This window comes from Myotis myotis, unplaced genomic scaffold (assembly GCF_014108235.1).
Source record: "Myotis myotis isolate mMyoMyo1 unplaced genomic scaffold, mMyoMyo1.p scaffold_m19_p_2, whole genome shotgun sequence".
NCBI classification, from domain to species: Eukaryota; Metazoa; Chordata; class Mammalia; order Chiroptera; family Vespertilionidae; genus Myotis; species Myotis myotis.
In genome coordinates this window covers 197,548,479-197,571,812 of record NW_023416324.1, presented here as the reverse complement: position 1 = coordinate 197,571,812, position 23,334 = coordinate 197,548,479, and the positions used below count along the sequence as shown (strand labels likewise).

The 23,334-nt window shown below is 39.4% G+C and overlaps 1 protein-coding gene and 1 pseudogene across 1 annotated transcript in view; both read right to left on the bottom strand.

The window, feature by feature from the left end:
- The window catches only part of GPR149 (G protein-coupled receptor 149), a 57,451-nt gene extending 49,239 nt beyond the window's left edge, over window positions 1-8,212 (bottom strand). Inside the window, exons 1-3 of the mRNA XM_036350936.1 lie at window positions 6,749-8,212; window positions 5,629-5,821; window positions 2,762-3,216 (exon numbers count right to left, since the gene is read on the bottom strand). Coding sequence (XP_036206829.1) covers window positions 2,762-3,216; window positions 5,629-5,821; window positions 6,749-7,762 — 1,662 coding nt within the window. The 5' untranslated portion in view covers window positions 7,763-8,212. The remainder of the gene's footprint in view (window positions 1-2,761; window positions 3,217-5,628; window positions 5,822-6,748) is intronic.
- Window positions 8,213-13,140: 4,928 nt separating this feature from the next.
- Window positions 13,141-13,388, bottom strand: LOC118677242 (annotated as a pseudogene).
- Between the last annotated feature and the right edge of the window lie 9,946 nt (window positions 13,389-23,334).

Here is a 23,334-nt window from a genome sequence, read left to right as displayed (position 1 = left end):
GAAGTCCCAGAAGACTAGGTACAGTATGATACCATCTTTAGAAAGCTCAAAATAAGGAAAACTAAACAATATATTGGGCTAGAATTATGTTCATTTATTATGTTCATTTATGCTAAGACAATAAAACAAAAAAATGATGAGGAAGATTCAAGATAGCTGTAATGCCTAAGGGGTATGCATGAGGATGGGATGGGGCAGTGGCACATAGGTAGTTGCAAGTTATTGGGATGCACACACACACACACACACACACACACACACACACACTTAAAAAGTATTACATAGAACCAGGAAGTTTAGATTATTCAGGAGCAAATTGATGCTGAAATAATAGGAATTCAGGGTACCATATTGTTCTAAAAATACTGAGCATTGTGTCCTGTCGATAATACACTTTTCACTGTATTTCTTAACTTATGGAAAATATTTGGTGAGATATCAAATCACGAAACTATGAATAATTATTTTTAATAATATAGTTTCTTTTATTAACCAACTTTTAAAATGCTGATGTCAGAGTAAGATTAGTAGTTTTAATTAATCAATAAGGATAAAAGAAACATAAAAAGAGAATAAAAGAAATCTCAGATTATTCTGCTCATATTCACAGTTGCTATTATATGGTCCAATAATGAAGGCACTATTTCTAGCAGATATTTGTAGAGCTATGCTTTTGATTCCAGTGAATGGGAGCAATTGGGCTTTGATTTCCATCAAATCATGTAGGAAAATACTTCTCTGCCTAGTAAATAGTGTGGAAAGCATTAAATTTAATTATCAGATATGAGACTTTGGAGGAAAGAATAATCTCATATTAATATAACATTACAAATTTCAATAAAATAAGAAGTTTCCCATTCTAGACAGCTTGGAATCTAGGAGAGAAGGGGATGAAATTAATGTATAAATTCTTTCACTTTTATAAAACACTAGAGGCCCGAAGCACCAAATTTGTGCAAGAGTAGGCCTTCCTTCCCCTGGCTGCCAGCACCAGCTTCCCTCTGGCACCCGGGACCCAGTCTTCCCTCACAGTCCCAGCTTCGTCTGGAAGGTCATCCGGAAGGATGTCTGATCTAATTAGCATATTACGCTTTTATTATTATACTAGTGGCCCAGTGCACAAAATTCGTGCACGGCGGAGGCGGGGGTGGGGGGTTTGTCCCTCAGCCTGGCCTGCACCCTCTCCAATCAAGGACCCCTCAGGGGATGTCCGACTGTCGGTTTAGGCCCGACATCCCTCTTGCAATCCGGGACTGCTGGCTCCTAACCGCTCACCTGCCTGCCTTCCTGATTACCCCTAACCACTCTGCCTGCTGGCCTAATCACCCCCAACTGCCACCCATGCTGGCCTGATCACCCCCAACTGCCCCCCGTGCCAGCCTGCTCGCTCCCAACTGCCCCCTCCACCGGCCTGATTGCCTCCAACTGCCCCCCACTCCCTGCCTGCTCACCCCAACTGCCCCCCCCCCCGTCAGCCTGCTTGCCCCCAACTGCCCTGGCCTGATTGCCCCTAATCACCTCTGCCTAGGCCCACCACCATGGCTTTGTCTGGAAGGATGTCTGGAAGGTTTCCCAGTCTAATTAGCATATTACTCTTTTATTAGTATAGATAGAGGCCTGCTGCATGAAATTCATGTATGGGGGGGATGTCCCTCAGCCTGGCCTGCACCCTCTTCAATCTGGGACCCCTCGGGGGATGTCCAACTGCTGGTTTAAGCTAACTGCCTATGCCTGCTGGCCTGATCGCCCCGACCTTCCCCCCCAGCCAGCCTGATCACCCTTACCTTGCCCCCCTGCCAGCCTGATTGCCCCTTAACCAACTTTGTCTCAGCCCCTGGCCTAAGCCACAGTCTGGCCTCTCTCTGCAGGAAGTGACCTGGTGGATCAGGGGAAGGCGCCACCCCCATTACCCCACTGCTGCTGCCACTGCCGGCCTGAGCCTGGGCCCTTCACAGCCACGCCTCGGCCCTTTGAAGCCGCCCACAGCTGCCTGAGCCTCGGCCCTCGCAGCCACTGTGGCTTTGTCCAGAAGGACGTCCAGAAGGTTGTCTGGAAGACATCTGCCCTAATTAGCATGTTACCCTTTTATTAGTATAGATATTATAAAACCTTTCTTTCATCCTTAAAAGGATAGACATTCAGTAGGGCTTGCAAAGATTCACTTGTGTGTATTCTGGAATAGTTCTTTATTTCATTGCTAAGGAGAACTAGAGGGACTAGTTTTAGCAAGATTAACATGCAACCTGTCTAGAATAGTTGCAGCAGGACTATCCTTCTCACCACTAGTTGTATAAATATTTGCCTTTACATTTAAAAAAAGAAATTTATCTTGGTGTCAAATACTTTTTGGGTGAAGGAATAATAAAACCTACAAGTTAACTAATTTGAAACAACTTCTGAGGGTCTAGTCTGAATTTAAGTAGATTGCTTGCCCTATAATTCTCAAATAATCTATTTAACTCTTTTAATCCCCAAATATATATATATATATATATTTGTGTATATATATATATATATTTGTGTATATATAGATATATATTTGTGTATATATAGATATATATTTGTGTATATATATATATATATATATATGGAATGAAAATGTAAAGTCCTTTCAAAAATAAAGTTTAGTATTATGGAAATTAATTGAGGCAAGTGTAATTAGACTTGGACTTGATTGAATGGAATATGCAACTGAGAATTTTTTTTGCCTGTCATATTTGTTCTCACTTTAATTTCACAGGAAGAATAATCTTTACTGTACCTGACGAGGAGTTCTTTCTGATTTACTCCTACACCATTCCCAGTCTGAAAGGTCTGGTTTCTGACTCTCCTCATGAGAAAGTCTTCTTTCTGGCCCTTCCAAAAAGGTGGTTTCTTCATAGTGAGTATCACCTGTTTTTTCAAAGAGCAGTGGGCCAACGCCCTTTTCATTTCGGGAATCCTGTTTAGCCTCTATAATATCAGTATTCGTATACTTGTTAATTCCTTTAAGTGTGGAGCTGTCCAGGGAGGGTGTAGTGCTGATTTCCACTTTTATGGCACTGAAGATATTAGGAGTGTCTCTCTGAGAATCTTTTGGAGTTTTGCATTCATAGTTCATGAGATTGTGATAGGATATAGAATTTTCATCATCACCATAGTAATCTTCATGTGCTATTTTATAAATTCCATAACTTTGTTCAAATGATAGATTGAATTCAAAGCAGTTTCTCTTGGCTAAGTAAAAACAAAAACAAAATTCCATGGTTAGGAAAGTAGATATAAACAACAGTTGAATATACATAGTAAATAAAATTAGGAAAGTGCATTCAACCTCATTACTATGAATTTAAAAACTATCTTCATTTACTTCTTGTCAATTATGCAAAGAAATTATGCCTCACAAATTCAAGTCATTTTTTCACTCTGTGCCTAGTGTTTCTCTCTTGCACAATGAGAGGCTTGAAATACATCCAATTCCAAGAACCCAGTAGTCTTTAAATCAGTTTTATGTATAAAAAATTTAACTATTAATTAGAAAACTCTCATAATGTCTCAGATGTGCTGTCTTTAAGTTAGGGACAGTGCATTAATTATGAAATGTAACCAATAAAAACACTTCTTGTTAGTGACTTTCCTTAACATTATGGTAAATACTGACTGAGTTAACTAATATATGTAATAGGTTATAACAATATAAAAGAGTTAACAGGGCTTGACTAATAACTGACAAGTAACTTAGACTATTAGAATATAGTCAGGATCTTTTGAAGTCTATACTACACTTAAGAAAAGGAGATATAATGTATCTATTCTGAAAAACAAAACTCTGAAAAGCATGATTAGCTGTAGTCTTTCGTTTTAATCATAACTTGCTAATTACAATGTATGCATATGTAATTATATCAATTTATAAAAATAATTCTTCAGAGAAATATGTCACCAGATACTCTGATTTTGTTCACAATTAAAGCTTAAAATCTGATTGTGATATAAAATATTTTAACTACTTAATTTAAAAAGAACACATATCATGCAAACAAAATGAGTCTGAAAGCCATATCCAATGCATATGTCTACCACCTGAGACTGTTAAAACCCTTTTTCTTTTTTTACATTTTTCTTTTGAGACATAATACAGGTGACTGCTGGAGAGAATTGTTATTTCTGTAGAGTACTTTTATTCCTGACGCTCATCATCAGGTTGCAAGTCTCAGTTTCCATTCAGTGAAGCTGAGATGTGGAATTATATTTCCATCTGCATAATGAACCTGTGGCAAGTTTGAGTTAGGGAAAAATTCCTTTCTTGTTTCTGGAGTTCACTGATAAAGATTTAAAGGGGGGATCTTAGTTTTTTGAGGAGAAAAAGCTTAAATGTGAAATCGGAGTCACACTCCCAAGAATCAAGGTACTGTAATTAATCAAGCCTCTGCATACTTGAGGACAGGCCATCTTTGGGGTTTTCTGTAGTGTCGTCCTAGCAAAAGGAAAATTTATGCGGAATCCTCAGACAGTGAAAATATATCATTTTTATTCAAAGAATGCCCCTTGAGTCTTGGAGTCATTTGAACTATAAGTATTTTAAATTAATTATTTCTCACATTTTATTTTAGAATCCATGTCTCTTTCTGTATGCCTACATATTTCAGGGCCTTCCCTGAATTTTAAAATAAATACAAACAAGAGCAAGATACAGAAAACTATTATTTTGATCTTGAAAGGCATGGTTTTTATTTCAAACATGAAGTTTTAATGTTATTGTTGATTCTGCTGGTTTGCCCTACGCCCTTCTATCTCGGCCGTGTCAGATAGAACACTCCCGACCGTTTGCAGTGACGTCTGTTGCATTGCTTTACTTTTCAGCTCTGATACGGGTGCTCTTCACTTCTTAAAAGAACTGTCCTGAACCACTTAACTCAGACTTTCCATTTTCACTGGCACTAGACTCTTTTTCACAATTTTAAATACTACAAGAAGCTGGTTCATTAATTTAGTGGCAAGAGGTTAACATTTGATAGACGGTTAGAATTTATCGACTTGTTAATGTTTTTTATATGCTTTGTCCTTTTTTTAAAAAAAAACTCAGGTATTTGGTGGGGATTTTGTTTTGTGTTTTTCTAAAAGCAGAGGCATACACTTAAATTTTGTTTTGGAACTGTTTCCAGGCATTTATTGTTACTCTAAAAACTCTCCTAAACCCTGGAAGAATACAAGCAGCAAATACTGAAAATGCTCTTCTGTACTGTTCCATTAAATAATAATGGGCTATAATATAATGAATCTTTAACTCTTTAGAGAGTTCATCTCTTTTCAGATGCAGGCTTCTTAATGTAGACTTGGGAGATGAATTTATTTCCTACTCTGGGCTAAGAGCTATGGTGGACCGGATGCCCAAGAGCCCTCGTTGAATTTACCTGAAATTATTATTCAATGTATAAGCACTTCACAGCGCTGTTTTAAACCCACTTACTTAAAACTTCCTTCCAGCACTGTGCCAAAAATTGTCACATTATAATTTCTTTCCTCTGTTTTCCATTTACATTTGTCCTTGGACTCTTCGCCCCCTACTCGGTGGGCAACTTTCTCAATAGACCACTTTTCTGTATTTGTATGCTATTGCTCCCAACCACCACACTGAGGAGGACTTACTTTTTCCCCCATCGGATGCCACTGCATATGCATCCCGCTTGCAGTTGATGATGCAGCCACAGGGCAGGTGGGTCCAGCGTTTGGACAAGACAAATACGGGGGTTACAGTGGTGGCCAGCAGGGTTAGTAGGAAGCTGAGTGACTCGAAGGGAAGGCTCTGAAAACCCACCACGTGCTGGACCACCATGTGGATCTGCAAAGGAGAGAGCTTCAGACATATCCCAGCATCACACTTTCACTTCCCCAGACCTTTCCCCCAAGCATGCTGTCCCAGACTCCTTTTCCTGGCCCCTTCCCTGCCCTAGAGCCGGAAGTTCTGCCTCTGGGCTGGCACCCCTAGCTTTAGTGGTGGTCTCCTGGGATCTCAGATGCTCCAGACAGAACAGGACTTTGGGGGTTTACACTCCTGAGTGTCTGATCTTGCCTGCCGCCAGCTCAGGTCTCCACCAAGGAGGCACAGTCCACAATGGGGATCTGGGGTGCTACTGGGAAAACAGGCAAGTGTCTGTGCAGCCTGGTCCCCCGGATGGCCCTTTGTCACATCCCTGGAATGTCACCTCTGTGCAGGCCAGCTGTCATAGAGGGTGCTGCCCTGGTGCTTCTCAACTGGGATCCCTGTGAAGGCTTGAACAAAAGCCTGTTTAGTCCCTTCTCTTCTCTACTTCTGATTGAGCCTCTCCAGATGGGATGGGCGTTTCCTCTTAACCAGGCAGGAATGGAGTGGGGAGAACGGAATAACAACAGAAGATGGGGGAGAAACAACAACACATCTCTTTTTTATATAACTGCCTCCTTTTCTGAATACTCCCAGGGGTTGCTATGAGAGAGGTGAACACCCTTGGCCACGACAGATCTTGGAAAACTCAGTAGCGAATGCCCCAAAGCTCTCCTCGCCCCCTCCTCAATTTTAATATTTTGAAAGAAGCATTTGGTATCAAGGCTTCTCTGCGGATCAGCGCTGCCCTTCAACTGCCTTCCTACAAGCGCATCTCTAAAACCGGGAGAGCTACATTTGGAAGCGGACTCTCGGTGATTCCCCAAACCAGGGGCGCCCGGTCCCAACACGCACTCACGCTGTCTGGCACACACACCCGCGCGCTGCGAGCAACTGCGCTTTTACCATCATGGGAAGCCAAAGGATGACTTTGGTCAGCGCTAGGATCAAAGAGAAGCGCTTCTGCGCTGTGCTCACGCTGAAGCTCCTGGTGCCATAGAGAGTCCCTGGGTCCTCACGCCTGCAGGCTCCAGCCCCAGCGGCGGCGCTGCGCCCTTGCCCGCGCTCCTGCTCCACCCTCCCGGGCGGCCCCGGCCCCAACACGGCATCCGAGTTCGGGGAGCATGCCGCGAAGCGACGCAGGGCAGGGCCCAGAGCATCCTCTGGGCACAGGGACAGCACTCTCTCCCCAGTTGGAGGGGTCCCGGGGGTGGACGTTCCGCGGGAAATCTCCTGGTAGTGGGCATGGAGTCTCAGCGGCTCCTCTGAGCACAGCAGCTGGTGAATGAGCGGGACCGAGAGGCCGGCGAGCAGTCCGAAGGCTGAAGTGTACACGGCGAAGAGCAGCAGCACGTAGGAGCTGGAGCAGTCCGCTAGGCAGCCCCAGGGCGTGCGCACGAAAGCGCCCCAGCCGCACAGTGGGAGCGCGGAGAGCAGCAGGCTGGCTGCCCACACCGTCAGGGCCACGCCGAGCACCTGGCTGGATCTTCTGGAGGCTGCCTGGCTCCCTCCAGTCCTGCGCATCGTGTAAAAGTTGTATGAGACTAGGAGCGTCGCCTTCAAGTTGCTCGAGAGGCCCTGGCACAGATAGAGTAAGGCAGAGGTGGCGCACAGAGACTGGAAGTAGTCAAAGACCTCGTTTGGCCACTGCAAAAACATGAAGATGGTCACCGACAGGACGCTCAGGAGATCGTCCCCACACCAGGACGCCACGAGCATGGACACAACAGTTCTGTTCTGCGTTTTCAGCAGGGAAACTAGTGAATAGATGCTGCCTGCCAGGGCTGCGACAGTCAGTAAGCACGTCAGGCAAAAAAGGTAGACGTTCAGAGTTCCTGGTGGATTTAAAAGATCTGTCGAATTATGATTCTCTTTCCATAGACTAGAGTCATTTGTTAAGTTACTGAGAAATACAGACATTGTCCTCGGTCAATATTTAATTTCCCTTTCCCTGAGCCTGTACATATTCTCAAAATAAAGCTGAGCTGTTAGTTGCAAATCAGATCTCATTTTTCTCCTACCAAGTTTCCCTCTACATGTTCCCCCGTCAGTCGAGCAGAAAATGGTCAGGCATTTCTCCTTTAGATCTGACTCAACCCATATTAAAAATTGGATTCCATTGAAAGCATCAATAAGAAACTTTTCAACATTCCCATTAAAAACAAACCCAACCAAAACCTCCTCCCTAAAACCATCAAGTTTCAGGCATAAAAGCAAAAGCTCCTCAGGCAGATTGGAAAAAAAAAATGCTGTCTGGGTCCTTTAGGGTCCTTCTTATGGAGCAAAGCAGTTTGTAGCTGGAGAAAATCAAACTCTTTTCACTTTTTAAGAGCAGTAAAATGATGCATTTGTTTCCAGAGCTGGATTCAAAGGCAGAGAGACTATCAGGTAGGTTTCAGCTTTGCCGATTCAGGGAGAGAGGCAGAGAGAGAGAAAGTGGGAGAGAAAGAGAGAGAGGATGAGAGAGACACAGAGCACAGCTCCCCATCTGAACGGCTGTGTTCTTCAATCAGCCAGTGATTCTCGGAGCTGCAGGAAGGAGGGAGGAGCCAGCTCCAAGCAGGAGAGAAGCAGGAACAAAAGGGAGGGGAGTTCAGTGTATGAGCCAAATGATATCCATCTTTTCAGCTTGCCTCATCTGAAACAAGAAGCAGTGTCCTTGCTAAGCCTTCCCCTCTGGTTTTAACATATAAAACTAGCCCGAATACTTGCTCAGGTTTGATGTGAATGACAAATACCATCTTTGAGAAGTCCAAGCTATACCATGAAGGGGCTACTTTTATTCTTATCTAGACCTCTCTGATTCATAATCTATTGGAGGAAGAATATTATCAATGCCATGTTTAAAAGAATAGGAGGTACCAGCTTTGGTTGTGTTTTTTTTGTTTTTGTTTTTGTTTTTTTAAATACAGAATGGGGCAAAAGTAGGTTACACTTGTGAGTAGGAAAAACAGTTTATTTTTGTATTATTATTTATTAGTTATTATATTATTTTCCATACAAACAACTATAAACCTACTTTTGCCCCACCCTGTATATGTTGTACTTAATAATAAACAAAAATGTCGTTACAGTCCTCATTACACTAAAGAAGATTTTGCAGAATCTTTGATAGAGCCATACTAGCTTTAGGAATATAACTATTTTCTGACTGTGTCATCAAGTTAAGCGAGTCACCATTTGAATAAATAATATTTCTTGTTGTTAAAGTCAGATTACATTATATAGGGCCAGAGTGTTGCCAGGACTATTGCATAGAATCATTGCATCTCTGAACTGATTTAAACAGTGGTCAGTTTTGCAAGAGGAGATGTTTAGCAAAGAAGTAACTGACAGCAGTAGTTCTGATCCGCCGTTTCCCAGCATGCTTTGGGGTGGCTACCCTACTGCATTCCTTCTCAGCTCAGCCTCAAGACCAGAGGGGTCTGAATGGAAGTGGGGTAAGGGAAAGGAGAAAGTTGATATGATTACGATCTAAATTAATGGAAGAGCTAATAGAGCTCTGAGCATGCCATTCATTTTAGAGATAATTGAAGCTACATTTTGAACCTGAATCTGTTCAAGTGGGAAGTGATTGTATTAAGCATTGCCAGCCATACATTTCAATAAATACAGTAGGCGCTTTGCTATTCTTGACATGGTGTTTGATTTCCCCTTTGCTCTGTAAATGGAACACAATCATTGTGACAGCACAGCACTCTAGCTCTCCCTACTGTTAACATAGGCCTTACAGTGTGGTGCGAGTAAAGATCTGGGGCAAACTCATCTTAAAATAATGTTGCTTCAGAAAGCACAAAATGATAAACAGACCTTATTTTTTACTATGTTCAGTGTTCTGTGGCATGCTATCCTCTCTCTTCTCTCAGATCTTATTCTTTCCTGCCATATGCAAAAATATTATTATTTAATATGGTATTTAACTCTGGATTTTCATTTGGGTTGGACAATCAGTATCACACTGTTAAAAATGAATAGACATTAATAATGGTTGTTGCAATTCCATTTGATGTCTAGGGACATTCCCTCTATCATTACCATCATATCTGGGTTTTCTATTAAGTATAAATTTGGAAGAGAGACATCTTACCAGAATGTCACCCTGGTCTCTAGGCTATAACAAAAGAAGCCTACATCCAAAGGTTAGCACACATCCAAAAGTTGGTGGAATTATAGCCAGTAGGGGAGCTAGGAGAAATATCTGAGTTTTACTGCAGACTTTGCAGTTGTTGGCTGTATAACCTTGGACAAAAGTTTTTATACTTTCTCTGAGTGTTTGCTTTCACATCTGTAAAATAAGAGGGCTTGAATGGATTATTTTTAGGCCCTTTCAGGTTCTCAAGGGACAATATAATATTTAAATAGTTTGGGTTAACTTCATCTTAATTTTCTTTTCTGCCTGTTTCACAATAATCAATATTGTCACCCAGCTGGTGTTGCTCAGTGGTTGAGTGTTGACCTATGAACCAGGAGGTCACAGTTTAATTCCAGGTCAGAGCATATGTCAGGGCATATGCCCAGGTTGGGTTATGGCCTTGATCCCAAGTGGGGGGGCATGCAGGAGATAGCTGATCAATGATTCTCTCTTATCATTGATGTTCCTTTCTCTCTCTGAAATCAATAAAAATATTTTTTTTAAAAAATCTATTGTCATCAAATAAAAGATAGAAGCTTGTAATAGATTCTCCAAGCTATCTCTTTCCCTTTATGGCATGAAGGCCCTTATCAATATGAAGATGACATAAGATTCAAGCAGCCTGAAATGTTGGGCCAACTGAAGGATCAGGGTTGCCCTGGAGGTCTGTGGGAACCTATAGTAGCTTTGTATGAGTGAGAAGTAAAAGTTGTTGTGTAAATGGCTGAGTTTGAGGTTCAATTGTAACAACTGAGTGCTAATCTAGCTCATCCTATTATAGTTAGGTATACTGTTGCTCCCACACAGGTCAAAAGTGGTAGAGCCAGATTTAGAAATCATAGTCTTGTTCTGCATTCTTAATCGCAACAGACCCAGACTTTCCAATTACCCCTCTTGGCACCTCATGCTTGGGAACATTCCCAGTGGATGTTAATAATGATAAAGTTTTGTTTTTGCTTTCCTTTGTCAAAAAGCATGTTTGGAATATCTTCATTTTTCAATTTTTTAACTTATAAATAACTGTCAACCAAGCTTTATGTATATGTATGTGTGTGTGTGTATTTCTTGAAAGTTGTAAATTCTTCCATTAACCATAATCTCATTTCCTTTTCAATATCCTCATGAGCTAATAATAAAATAATCAAAATTCCTTACACATAACTTTTAGAAAACTAGGAAGAAAGATGTCTAAGAAGCCCCTTGTGCCTTAAAAATTTTTTTCTTTCTTGTGAGACTCATTCCTCTGTCTCACTTGCAATAAAGTTATATCTATTTAAATAGAAATTATGATTATGCTAGAACAGCTTAGGTGAAGACTTGTTTATTGTTGTCCTACTGCTGCCTTGATTATTTTTTTAAATGTTTTTAATGATTTTTAGAGAGAGAGGAAGGGAGATAAAAACATCAATGAGAGAAACATCAATAGGCTGCCTCCTGTATGCCCCCTATTGGGGATCAAGCCTGAAACCAGGCATGTGCCCTGACCCAGAATCAAACCAGCGACCTCTTGGTGCATGGGTAAGTGCTCAAACAACTGAGCCACAATGGCCGGGCTGTTTTGATTATTTTAAAACACATACCAAATATAGCATTACAGACTATAAAACAACCCACAGAGAATTACACGGCAATAATTTCATTAGGCTTTTAGTTTATGAACTCCTTGATGTAATTATAACTTTGCAAAGCACTGCAGGCTATTCATTTCTCTAAAAGTCTACATTATATCTGAAAATCCCCAGAATGGGAAATGGCATAAAAAAAAGTCTAGTTGAATATGGCAAAATAACATCTGTAGTAAACACAGGACCAATGGAAACATTTAGTCTTATTTTATGAAAATAAAAAGGTATCATAGATAAATTAATCATGAAAATGATAATATTTCTCTTTCTAGAAATATGGTGTTATGTAGCCAAAACATTGTAGAGGACTGGCCCAGTTTAAGACTTTTGCTAACTTAATAATCAGAGCTGAAATGAAAGATCTCATAAATTATTCATATGAATATATATATATACACACAGATACATTTAAACAGAGAAGTAAAATCTAGATTTTATAATCATGTATAATAAATGTATAAATGTATAATATATATGATTGTACATATCTAATATCTATATTATATAAAATACATGCATACTCTGCTTTAGCTGATGGTTTTCAAAAAAAGTGACTATCAATTTGGCATCATAGGAGAACCCAATTGCTGTGATTTATTTCCTTCTTTTTCAATGTCTCATCAGAAACCTACAATATTTAATACTGTCTGATTACTATGCATATAATTGTGTCCTGTGAATAAGGACACAATTTAATTTGGCTCCAAGTCAAAGAGACTAACTTCATGAATCTAATTTTGAAATCTGCTAAATACATTGTTAATCCAAAGGTCTCTCAAATGGGAAATTTTATGATTTTTTTAAACCTGTTCCCTGGATGAGACAAAAATTTGGAGGTATTTATGTATGTATGTACATCTATATATACCTATGTGTGTTCATATGTTAATGTAGAACAGCTATCAAGAGAAATAAGGCTTGTTATTAATGGTCACTGTGCAATCAATTTTACTCATCTGGTAGTTATGTAAGGTTCATCTAGCCATTAATAAAGATAATATCTGGAGGAGAATTTTTATAGAGCTGTGTGAAGCTGTTGAATAGATTAAGAATGACTGAACCTATCCTACAGAATAAAAATAGCAACAATACATAGCCATTTTAAATATGATTATATGCTATGAACTTGCATTCATTCATTCAACATCCATTCGAGTGTCTAAAGGTCAGACAATGTGCATTAGTGGTAAAGAACATTATAGTTTCTATCCTTGTGAAACTATGGTCCAGTCATTTTTCATACTATCTTCTTCCTTAAATTCCTCTCTGAAAAAAACCTTTCATCCTAAGGGATTCAATACAATAAATATTTAATGCTTAGGATGAAAATGTCTTGATGCACAACAAATTGACCAAGCCTTAAATTAGTAATGAGATAATGCAAGGGGACCCCTATACCTTATTTTCACGGGGTCCATTTGAGCTACATGATTTCAAAGAAATTATTTCAGTATCTCTGTTATCTCAAGGGTAGAATAATATCTTTTTTTAAAAAAAAATCCAAAATGTCTTTGATGGTTTCCTACTCATCTTCATTTGAAGTGCTTTTAGTGCTGCTTCCTTCTGAAGGAGCATCCTTCTGTAAGCCTTGCTTTTTCTCCTGTTGGCTGACAGAGAACAGGAGAGCAACCAACACACAAAACTGCTGTTTGTGCAATTGGCTAAACATGGTGGTGATTCCATAGCATCCTGGGGATTTTACATCCATGAAGTAGGAATCGGGGCTCTGCACCAGGTGCTTCCTCTTCTCTTCTGGGGAGGGACGGAGGAGATCCTTAGAGAGAAGCATATTGTCGTGGGGAGGTTGTCACTGCCGGAAAGGCTAGAATAAATTCTTGAGCCAAGTATTATCAATGCAAGTGATGTACAAAGGAATTCTGATTTTAATTTTTAAATTTTTTTTCACTAGGGAGCTGAGGGGGTGAAAACTTTTCAGTAACTATGAGACTAGTTCTTCGTTCTGGCCTGGCCTTGATTTCTTTTCATTTGGCATGTCCCATGTTATGCTGATCCTTGATTATAATGTGTCTTCCCTCTCGCTCCTGTCCCATGTCAGTGTGTACTAGGGTATTGCTTCCTTTTAAGTAAAGCCTTTCTTAGTATTTTCAGAAATTTCTGTCTCCACATCTATAAATGGTTAATGTTCGCTTTATGTACCCAAACTTTATTAACCATATTCTCAAAGATGGTTGCTCTTTCCAGTCCTTTGCCAAGTGAATGCCACTCATTGCCCTGGGAGTGGCATCTCTTTCTGTGCCCAGTGCTATGGCTTTGCTTTCTAATCTGAGCACTCTCTCCTGTAGGAGCATCATCATCTTGCCTTGAGGTGATACCTGGGGCATGGTAATGGGTAATATGTTTTATCTCATGTCTTTTGGCAGGAGGAGTAATTTCCTTATTAAGGTCCCAGTTTACTTAACTAAATAAAAACAGTGACTTTGAAAGATTTCTTGATTTATTTTAGGAGTTGGCAAACTATGGTCTCTTTTTTGTAAATAGAGTTTTATTGGAACATAGCCATAACCATTTGTTTAAGTCTTTTCACGGTTGCTTTCAAGCTACAACAATGGAGTTGAACACTTAGTAGTTGTGAGGGAGACTGTGTGACCTACAAAGCCAAAAATATTTATTATCTGCCTTTTTACAAAAAATTGTTGATTCTTGATATAACTAAAATAGCATTTCAATTCAAAGTAATCTCCAATTGGTAGAATGTTTGAGTTATTTGTGAGATTTAGACATATCTACATTTTATGTAATAATATTATATATTATATTATACTAGAGGCCCGGTGCATAAAAATTTGTGCACTTTAGGGAGTGTCCCTCAGCCCGGCCTGTGCCCTCTTGCAGTCTGGGACCCCTCGGGGGTGACCACTTGCTGGCTTAGGCCCGCTCCCCGGGGGATCAGGCCTCAGCTGGCAATCAGATATCCCTCTGGCAGCCCGGGAGCCCTCAGGGGATGTCCACTTGCCAGCGGGGAGCAGGCATAAGCTGCAGTCGGACATCCTTAGTGCTGTTGAGGAGGCGGGAGAGGCTCCTGCCACCACCGCTGTACTGGCAGCCATTAGCCTGGCTTGTGGCTGAGCAGAGCTCTCCCTGTGGGAGCACACTGACCACCAGGGGGCAGCTCCTGCATTAAGTGTCTGCCCCCTGGTGGTCAGTGTGTGTCATAGTGACCAGTCATTCCCAGTAGTTCTGCTGTTAGGGTCAATTTGCATATTTCCCTTTTATTATATAGGATAGAGGCCTGGTGCACGGGTTGGGGCCAGCTGGTTTGCCCTGAAGGGTGTCCCAGATCAGGGTGGGGGTCCTGCTGGGGTGCCTGGCCAGCCTGGGTGAGGGGCCGAGGGCCGTTTTCAGGCTGGCCACACCCCCTTCAGGATGGGGGTCCCCACTGGGGTGCCTGGCCAGCCTGGGTGAGGTGCTGATGACTGTTTGCAGGCTGGCCAACCCCCCCATCCTGGATCCTCACCCCATGGGGGTGTGGCCAGCCTGGGTGACGGTCTGAAGGTGGTTTTCAGGCTTGCTACACCCCCTTCAGGGTGGGGGTCCCTACAGGGGTGCCTGGCCAGCCTGGGTGAGGGGTTGAGGGCCATTTTCCAGCTGTCCACAGCCCCTTCAGGGTTAGGGGGTCCTGTTGGTTTACCTGGCCAGCCTGGGTGAGGGGCTGATGGCCATTTTTAAGCTGGCCATGCCCCCTGGTGAACCAAGCTCCCAGCCTGTCCTTTTATTCTTTTTTTCAGCAGGTATCTGGGATTTATTTATCTTCTCTAATTGAAACTTTATAGCCTTGAGTGGAGCTGAGGACCAGCCAGGGCAGGTGGGAAGCTTGGCTTCCTCCATCACCGGGGGCAACCCAAGCCTCCTGCTCACTCTAGCTTCGTGGCCCCTGCCATCTTTGTGATGGAGTGATGGAGTGATGGTTAATTTGCATATTACTCTTTTATTAGATGGGATATGTTATAATTAATAATAACAACAATGCTAAAAATGGCTAACATTTATTTAGTTCTTATAATGCACTGGACATTTTTCTTAGTTATTTACATGTACTAACTAATTTAATCCCACAATACTATGATGAGGGTATTAGTTTTAGCCCCATTTTTCAGATGAAGGAACTGAGGCATGGAAAGTAAATTACCCACCTAAAGTTACACTGCTGGTTAGTGGGTTATCCAGAGACAGAACCCTGGATTATGGAAGCGTGATTGTATGTACTTTATTTTTCTGCCCTGTTCTCTAGATTTCTTGACATAGCAAACATCCTGTGCATCAATAAATCAGAGGGATTGCTGAGGAAGAGAACTTCCTGAGGCAATACAAATTTCTGAGGCCCTAACTCTAATAGAATAATAGAATGATGTAGGTGGCCACCTGTTTTTTCTTTTCATTTAGTATTACTGAGCTCCAAGGATCTTAAAGAAATTATCTCAGTAGCTCTTACTTCCCTAAGGGAAGTGAAATTGTATCCAAAATCTAACAGCTGAGAAGTTAGTGCATGCAGACAGAATCGATTGTTCAAGATGATACTGTAATTCAGTGACTGAGATGGCAATTAAATCAACTTCTTCCTTTTCCTCATTTATTGCCTGCTCACAAGGGCAGAGTTGTCTCTGGGCTTTGTATAGAGAACTACCCCAGGGTTTTTAGGTGTATTTAAAATGAAAAGGTTATTTATAGACTTTTAAAATCTTGAATAAAAGAGAGATACAGTAAGGGATTAGAAATAATAGTCCAGTAAAGGTGAAAAGTGATATTGATTCTCTGGTCACTGTGGTGGAGAAAACGAAATCTGACGACATGAATGTGATTTCTAGCTCTCACTGGACTTGCTATGAATCCTTCAACAAGACACTTAATCTTGTGTATGGCACAGTATTTCTATCTTTATAGACAGGATAATAATACCTATCCTGAAGAACTTTAAAAGCTCAGATGAAAAGCATGTTAAGAGCTTAGAATAATTAATGATGAGTTTATGGTGTACGTAAGTCCATAACTGGCAATTTCTTTCAAAGGGAAATCCTACACCATCACCAGTTCTGGGTTCGCTGATGGATGACAGTAAAGAGGAAGCTATTGTGCTGAGGCATTTATTTCCTCCTTTCCTTCCATGTCCAGTGCATATCAGAACCCCAAAAGTCACTGTATATATTATGCCATTTCCCAGTTAATGCTCAAATTAATAAAAAGTGCAATGAAAAGAGGGGACAGAAGGGAGTGGGGAGAGAGAGATAGTAGACCTGAGGTAACTGGGCTGATATATTCTGTTATTGGTGGTGGTAGGCATTGGGGTTAGAGGGTATATGCCCAGCCTAGAAAGGTAAGGGGTAAGAGACAAATTGATAGATACAGATTCCATATTTTAAAATTGATTTGTCCCAGAGAGAATTTGACATAAAAAGCCATTAAGTCAGACTTATAAATGGGTTAAATATAATGGTAAAGGAATGGAAAACAAACAAAACTACAAATGAAAACTGTGCTCTCACTGTGCAGAAGTAGTGACTAATCACAGTTTCATATGTATACACAAATAGAATCTATTTATATATGTAATATACTAATATCTTATTTTTTTATGGATCAACTCATCTTGGAGATCATATCAGCACTTCATTCCTATTATATAGCTGTTGTATATTTGACTGTATGGATAAATGATAATTTAATTAGTTCCTTATTGAAGAGCATGTAAAATTTTCACCCTATAGTTTTTTTCTAAAAAAGAATGTGAGTGAACATCCTTATACATATATCAAGGTATCTTTTTGTAAGATAAATTCTCAACATTAGAATTGTTGGCCCAATCTTGCTTTTAGAGTTGGACAAATATGACTATGTAGTTACCAAAAAGTTGTTCTAGGAACAGTAACATAAACCTAAATATATTATATATTTACTAGAGGCCCAGTGCATGAAATTCGTGCACGGGTGGGGTCCTTAGACCTGGCCGGCGATCGGGGCCTATTGGAGCTGTCTTGCCCAGTCCTGATCAGGGCCAGGCTGTCCGGGGCCTGCCAGCTGCTGGCTGCTGGCTGCTGGCCGGGGCCAGCTGGACAGGGCCTGCCGGGTGGGGGGAGGGAACAGGGGAGGTTGGCTGGCCATGGAAGGTTGGCTGTGGGAGTGCACTGACCACTAGGGGTCGCTCCTGCATTGAGTGTCTGCCCCTTGGTGGTCAGTGTGCACTATAGCGACTGGTCAACCAGTTGTTCCAGTCATTTGGTCGTTGAGGCTTTTATATATGTAGATAAGTGCCTGTTGTATATGAAGGAAATAAGAACTTTAAAAGTGGATATGTGACACTATTTATTATAGTATTAGCTGTGTGGGTGGTGAGTTGGAGGTAATCTGGATGGTCATAACTGGAAGAGAGAATATGTAAAATGTGGTGGATACACATAGCAATGAAAAGTACTGGTCAGTTGTACACAGAGCAGTATGGATGGATCTTAGAAACTTTGGTGCTTAAAAAACCCCCACAAGTAACTGAAGGAAAGTGTATGATACAATACTATATACATGTGTTAGAAATAAATTGATGCAACAAATAAATGCAACATTGACTCACATTTTGTAAAGACATAAACTACAAACAAGAAGTATAAACATTAAACCCAATAGATTGTATCCCTAAGGGATAAGAGAAAGTGGAATGAATTATAGAAATAAAAGGAAAAAGAAGTGAAATTGCCTATTTTATCTGGATTTTAAAACATATTTGCATAGAGCTGAGCTAATCACTCTCTAATAATTCATACAATTTTCCCATATTTTGACTATTTCTCTCCTAGGTTTCATTTTGAATATTTGTGTTTTAGCAATTTTTTTTCTTGATTAGATGGGAGTGGGTATCTATTTTATTGGAAACACTAGCTTTTGGATTTATTTATCAATGCACTGCTTTTCTTCTTTTTAACCCATTAAATTAAATCAATTTTTTTTCTTTTTTAACTTCTTGGGTTGCATTATTATTTATTTATTTTGGTTCTTGTTTAGTAATATGAATGCTTGAGGATATATATATATATATATATATTATATGTAATATAGTTATTATTATTTTTTAAAATCTATACTCTGTTTTAGCTAAAACCAATAGGTTCCGATGTGAGTGGGAACAGAAAGTTTGGCCAGAAGTGGTGGACCAAGTTGGTATTTTCCAAAGTGGTTCAAACTAACAGCCCCAAATCAGTAGTGGTTAGGAGTGCTTCACCAACAAGAGCCAATAAAGAAAATTATAGATTGACTGTAGCTTAAATCCTTGTTGTCTGTTTGTGATTAGTTGTCCTTAAGTATCCATTTACTAACCTGGAGGCATTTACAGGCTTAGATACTGGTTTGCTTTTGTAGACCACCTCCTTCTAATAGCCTCCTTGTTTAGTTAATTTAACAACAGAGATATGAGTTTGCTCTTGTCATTCTACTGTCTTCAGTACAAAACTCACTGTATTAGCTTCATTAAATATGGAGTCTTGTTCCCTTTTTTATTTCTTTTTTGGAGGAGGGTGGTTTTTCATTCTCTTTTGTAGAGGAGAATTGAGTAGAAATATCTTTTCACCACTATGTTGTTTTTTTTACCACTGCTTTTGGTTGGAAATCCCCCTAGTAAATATTGTAAAATGCAATCTGAAGATAATAATGATAATGAAGCCTAAGTTAAATATTTGGAACTCAAGAATTTATTTGCTTCAAGTTAAAGCAAAGAGCCTATGTTATATTCATATTCTATAGTAAAAATTCTTTGAAATACTTTACAGGACTCCCCCAATTTTCTCTTTATACTAGAATTGTATTATCTTGAATATTCTTTGATTCTTGGAATCTTCTTAGAGGATTATTAGAATGAAGCCTGAAATATTTTTTATAGAATTTGATTGTATTAGGACTTAGCCTATTAAAAAACAAGCATTTGTATTTTATATCTATACATATATATAAAAGCCTAATAGGCAAAGTGTCCCCTCAGGAGTTTGACCGACCAGGAGTTCGATCGCTCCCTATGACATGTGCTGATCACCAGGGAATGGCGCAGAACAAAGGAAGGCCCTGGGTAGCAGCTGGCAGCTGCTAGGGACCCTTCCCATGTATGAATTTTGTGCACTGGGCCTCTAATATACTTATGATATAATACTAATATCAATATAGTCAGGTTTTCTTAAATAAATCCAATGAATAGTATCAATTTTTAATGAACTAATTAATATTAAGCATAAACATGGATTTGAATATTGGTAATGGATAAACAGTTCTATATATCAGCAGTTGCCAACCTTTCGGACCTCACGGACCACCGGTTGGTGACCACTGCTATATATAATGATTGTAAAAGAGCAAAGGAAAACCTGTGTGATAATTTTCTCAGAACCACCTGGTGGGAAACTTCAGATTGTATTGAGTCATCTGTAGAGTAGACACTCAATAAATATTTGTTATATTGAGTTGAAGTGAGCTCTCTTTGTAAACAAACAAAAATGGTAAAAAGATGACGATAGCATCATGGCATCCTGTCTTATTAGGTCAGATTCTCAACTTCTCTGAAAAGAATTTGAGTGTCCTGAGCATGGTTTGAAGTTGAGACTGAGAGAGGTCTTTAAAACATTCTAAACGAGGGGATTTTAAAGAAACTAGATATGGGAAGTTTGAGAAAAAAAGTTTTTAGGGTTTTGATTATAAAAGTAATAATAGCTTATATTTATTGAATGGATATTATGTGCTAGAGCCTCTTCAAAGTGCTTTCCTTAGCATTTATGGAGTTTTCGTGTGGAAGTGGGATTAGATTTATTCTTTGCTTCTCTATATGGAGAAATATGTCTAAGCAGTGGAGATCAGAAAAATTTAAAGTGAATATATGAATTTTAAAAAGAACCTACCAGAACTCTTTGAAATTTAACTGAAGATCTCCTGAAGTAGTAAGATTCCCTATCATGGAAAGTGTTCAAAGAGCACCTGGGTTCCCACTGGCCTGGGACAATTCAGAAATAATTCATAATTTCAACTGAAGGTCAGACTGAGTAACATAGAAATGTTCTTCCAGTTCTGAATATCTGTGATGCTAAAATCCATTTCTTGGATCTCATTAAGAAAGTAATACATCTTTAGAAATAAAAACATAGGCTTTTGATATTGAGATGTTGAAGTTATCAGTAGATTTAAACTTACTCAACAAGATTTTTGAACACATGTTAAAGTAATAAAATTGCAAGCTAGCTAGAATTTTATTAATAAAAGCAGTAAAACACACTTGTCTCTCTTAAACCTATCTCCAGAAGAGAATTTTACTCTACTATTTAAACAGCGCATAACAAACATAAAACTCCCCTCATTTTACTGAAAAAGGCAGCAAGCACATTATGAGACTATAAAGTGCGGTTTTTTATAGTTCCACTTTTCCACAATTAAGTACATGCAATATATAAACCTTTTAGCTCTTTAGGTTAGCTCTCTCCTCCTTACCTTACTCTCTCTGTTTTTTCTGTCTCTGTCTTTTCGCCTCCTTTTGCTTCTAATGTAGTTTGTCCAAAAACAAAATTTCTTTTTGGAAACTTGTGGAAACATGAGTGGCGTAGGGGCAAAATATAACTATAACTTCTTCTTTTCTCAAAGGGTTACAGAAATGGTCTATTTTATTACACTCCAGCGCCATTAAATAATGATACATCTTAGCATTTTTCTCTTAGTTATTTTTATTTGTAAAGTGATTCACAATATAATAAGTAATTTCACCTACACTGTGATCTTATTATATACAATCTTACTATAGTATAGTTGATTTAACCAATAGTTAGCAGTATTCCCTATCATTTGCCATTTGCCAATGACAATAGATAGTTAACATTTGCAATAGCTACATTTTAAAATCTTCAGTATGTACAATATAATAATTTTCTATGGCATGAAATTTCTCCAAAGAGTTTTTTTTTTTCTATTCAGAAACGATTTCTTTTTTGGAAAGTTTATGAGCCTCTCTATTTTAATCACCATCACAAGCATTTGACTCTCTTGAGAAGTCAAAGAACATTTTCATGATTACAACTAGATAACAAAACTCTTGTATAGTTTGAGATGCTGTGTGTTCAGCTGGATTTACTCACTGGCTAAATGTCTTACTCCTACATAAAAGGCTTGTCATGTACAAATTGGGCAAAACTATTGATAAATTAGTATATGGCATGAACCTTCTGGATTGCTTAGAAATACTCGACATGATTAATGTTGTGTTGGAAATGACAAGTCCCAGCTCTATGTCAAAGAAAAACTGACTTTCTGTTGCTGGGAATTTTAGGTTTGGAGTGTTTATTTGAAGTTGATGTTGACAGAACCATGTTATTTTATGGGGCTTTAGAGATATTGATAATATGGAAACTATTCCTTGTGGAATTAGCAGAATAAATAACTCATTTTGGTCTTAACTCTGTGGTCCTGAGCCTATGCCTTTGATGGCCCCAATAGTAGCTGGGCTGTGAGTAATTTTTGAAGGAGACTCTGGAGGTTTGCCTGTGCTTTGGAGATATGTCTTGAGTGCTTTAGAATCTAGTGAAGTGCTTCTCTGAAGCTTTTAAGAGTCCTGGTATAGTGACCTTTTTTGCCAACTGAGATTGTATTTAAGAATAACCAGAGATAGCATATTGAGGACATAGAAGGTTTTGTGGTAAAAATGTCAAATAACATGTCTTTCTACAAAGAGTTAGATTGATTGCCTAGGCACTGAGCCTTTATGAACCAGGTAAATAGATGAATCAGTTTCCATCACTTAAACCTGAGTTTGACACCAACCCCTAGATATGCATGTGCAATTTGCATGTAAGCATAAAAGTCATAGAATTGTAACTCACCCTTCTTTTCTACCCACTTCAGAGTTAGTGTGTGTGTGTGTTTTTTAAGTCTAGAGAGTAACCCAGATGATGGATATAGACTTTTAAGTTTTACTTACTGTCCAAGAACTAAATGTATTGTAATATTTTCAAGCTAGTTTTTATAAAGACTCTAGAGACTTAGAATTTTCATACCTCATTTTCTCCACTTTCATGCAAATGAGGAATCCAGAGTTGTGATGGGTGACTCAAAAGTTAAAAATAAATGTAGTCTGGTGTAATCCTCATCAACAGACGTTCGCTGCCACCAATCTAATATCAACTAGAATCCCAAATCTGGGGTTCAGAAAGAGGAGAAACTTTATTCAAGAGAACAGTTTGCAAACTGGGGAAACAGCCTTCTCCGGAAACCGAAAGTATGTTCCTCAAAGACAAAGGGGAGGCTACTTTTGTAACAAACGTTCCCATCCTGGTTCTTAATTGCTTCACTTTCATGCAAATGAGGAATCCAAATTTGCACAACCTGATTGGTTCATATAGCATCATATTATCTTTGAGCATTCCGATTGGTCATAATGGAGCTGCTCTGATTGGTCAGCAAAAGAGAATATAGCTGCATAGTTCAGAGTGGTCTGAGCAGGTCTCAGTCCATTGGTTGAAAGATGATACCAGGAACTTCTTTATAAGGGTTGACAGCAGGAGCAGAGTGAAGGAGGCTGAAGGTTCGTCTGCAGCTTTTTCCTGAAATGCAGCATATGTGAGGGTCCTCTGCAATGGCTGCTAGATTCTAGTAATGCATTTGTTCTCAGTTAATCATGAGGAATCCTTCTTGGCAGATACATTCCTTCTTGAGGTCCACTGTAATTATCCTAGACTTAGGTGTCAATTCGTATCATCCTATCCTATATAATCCTA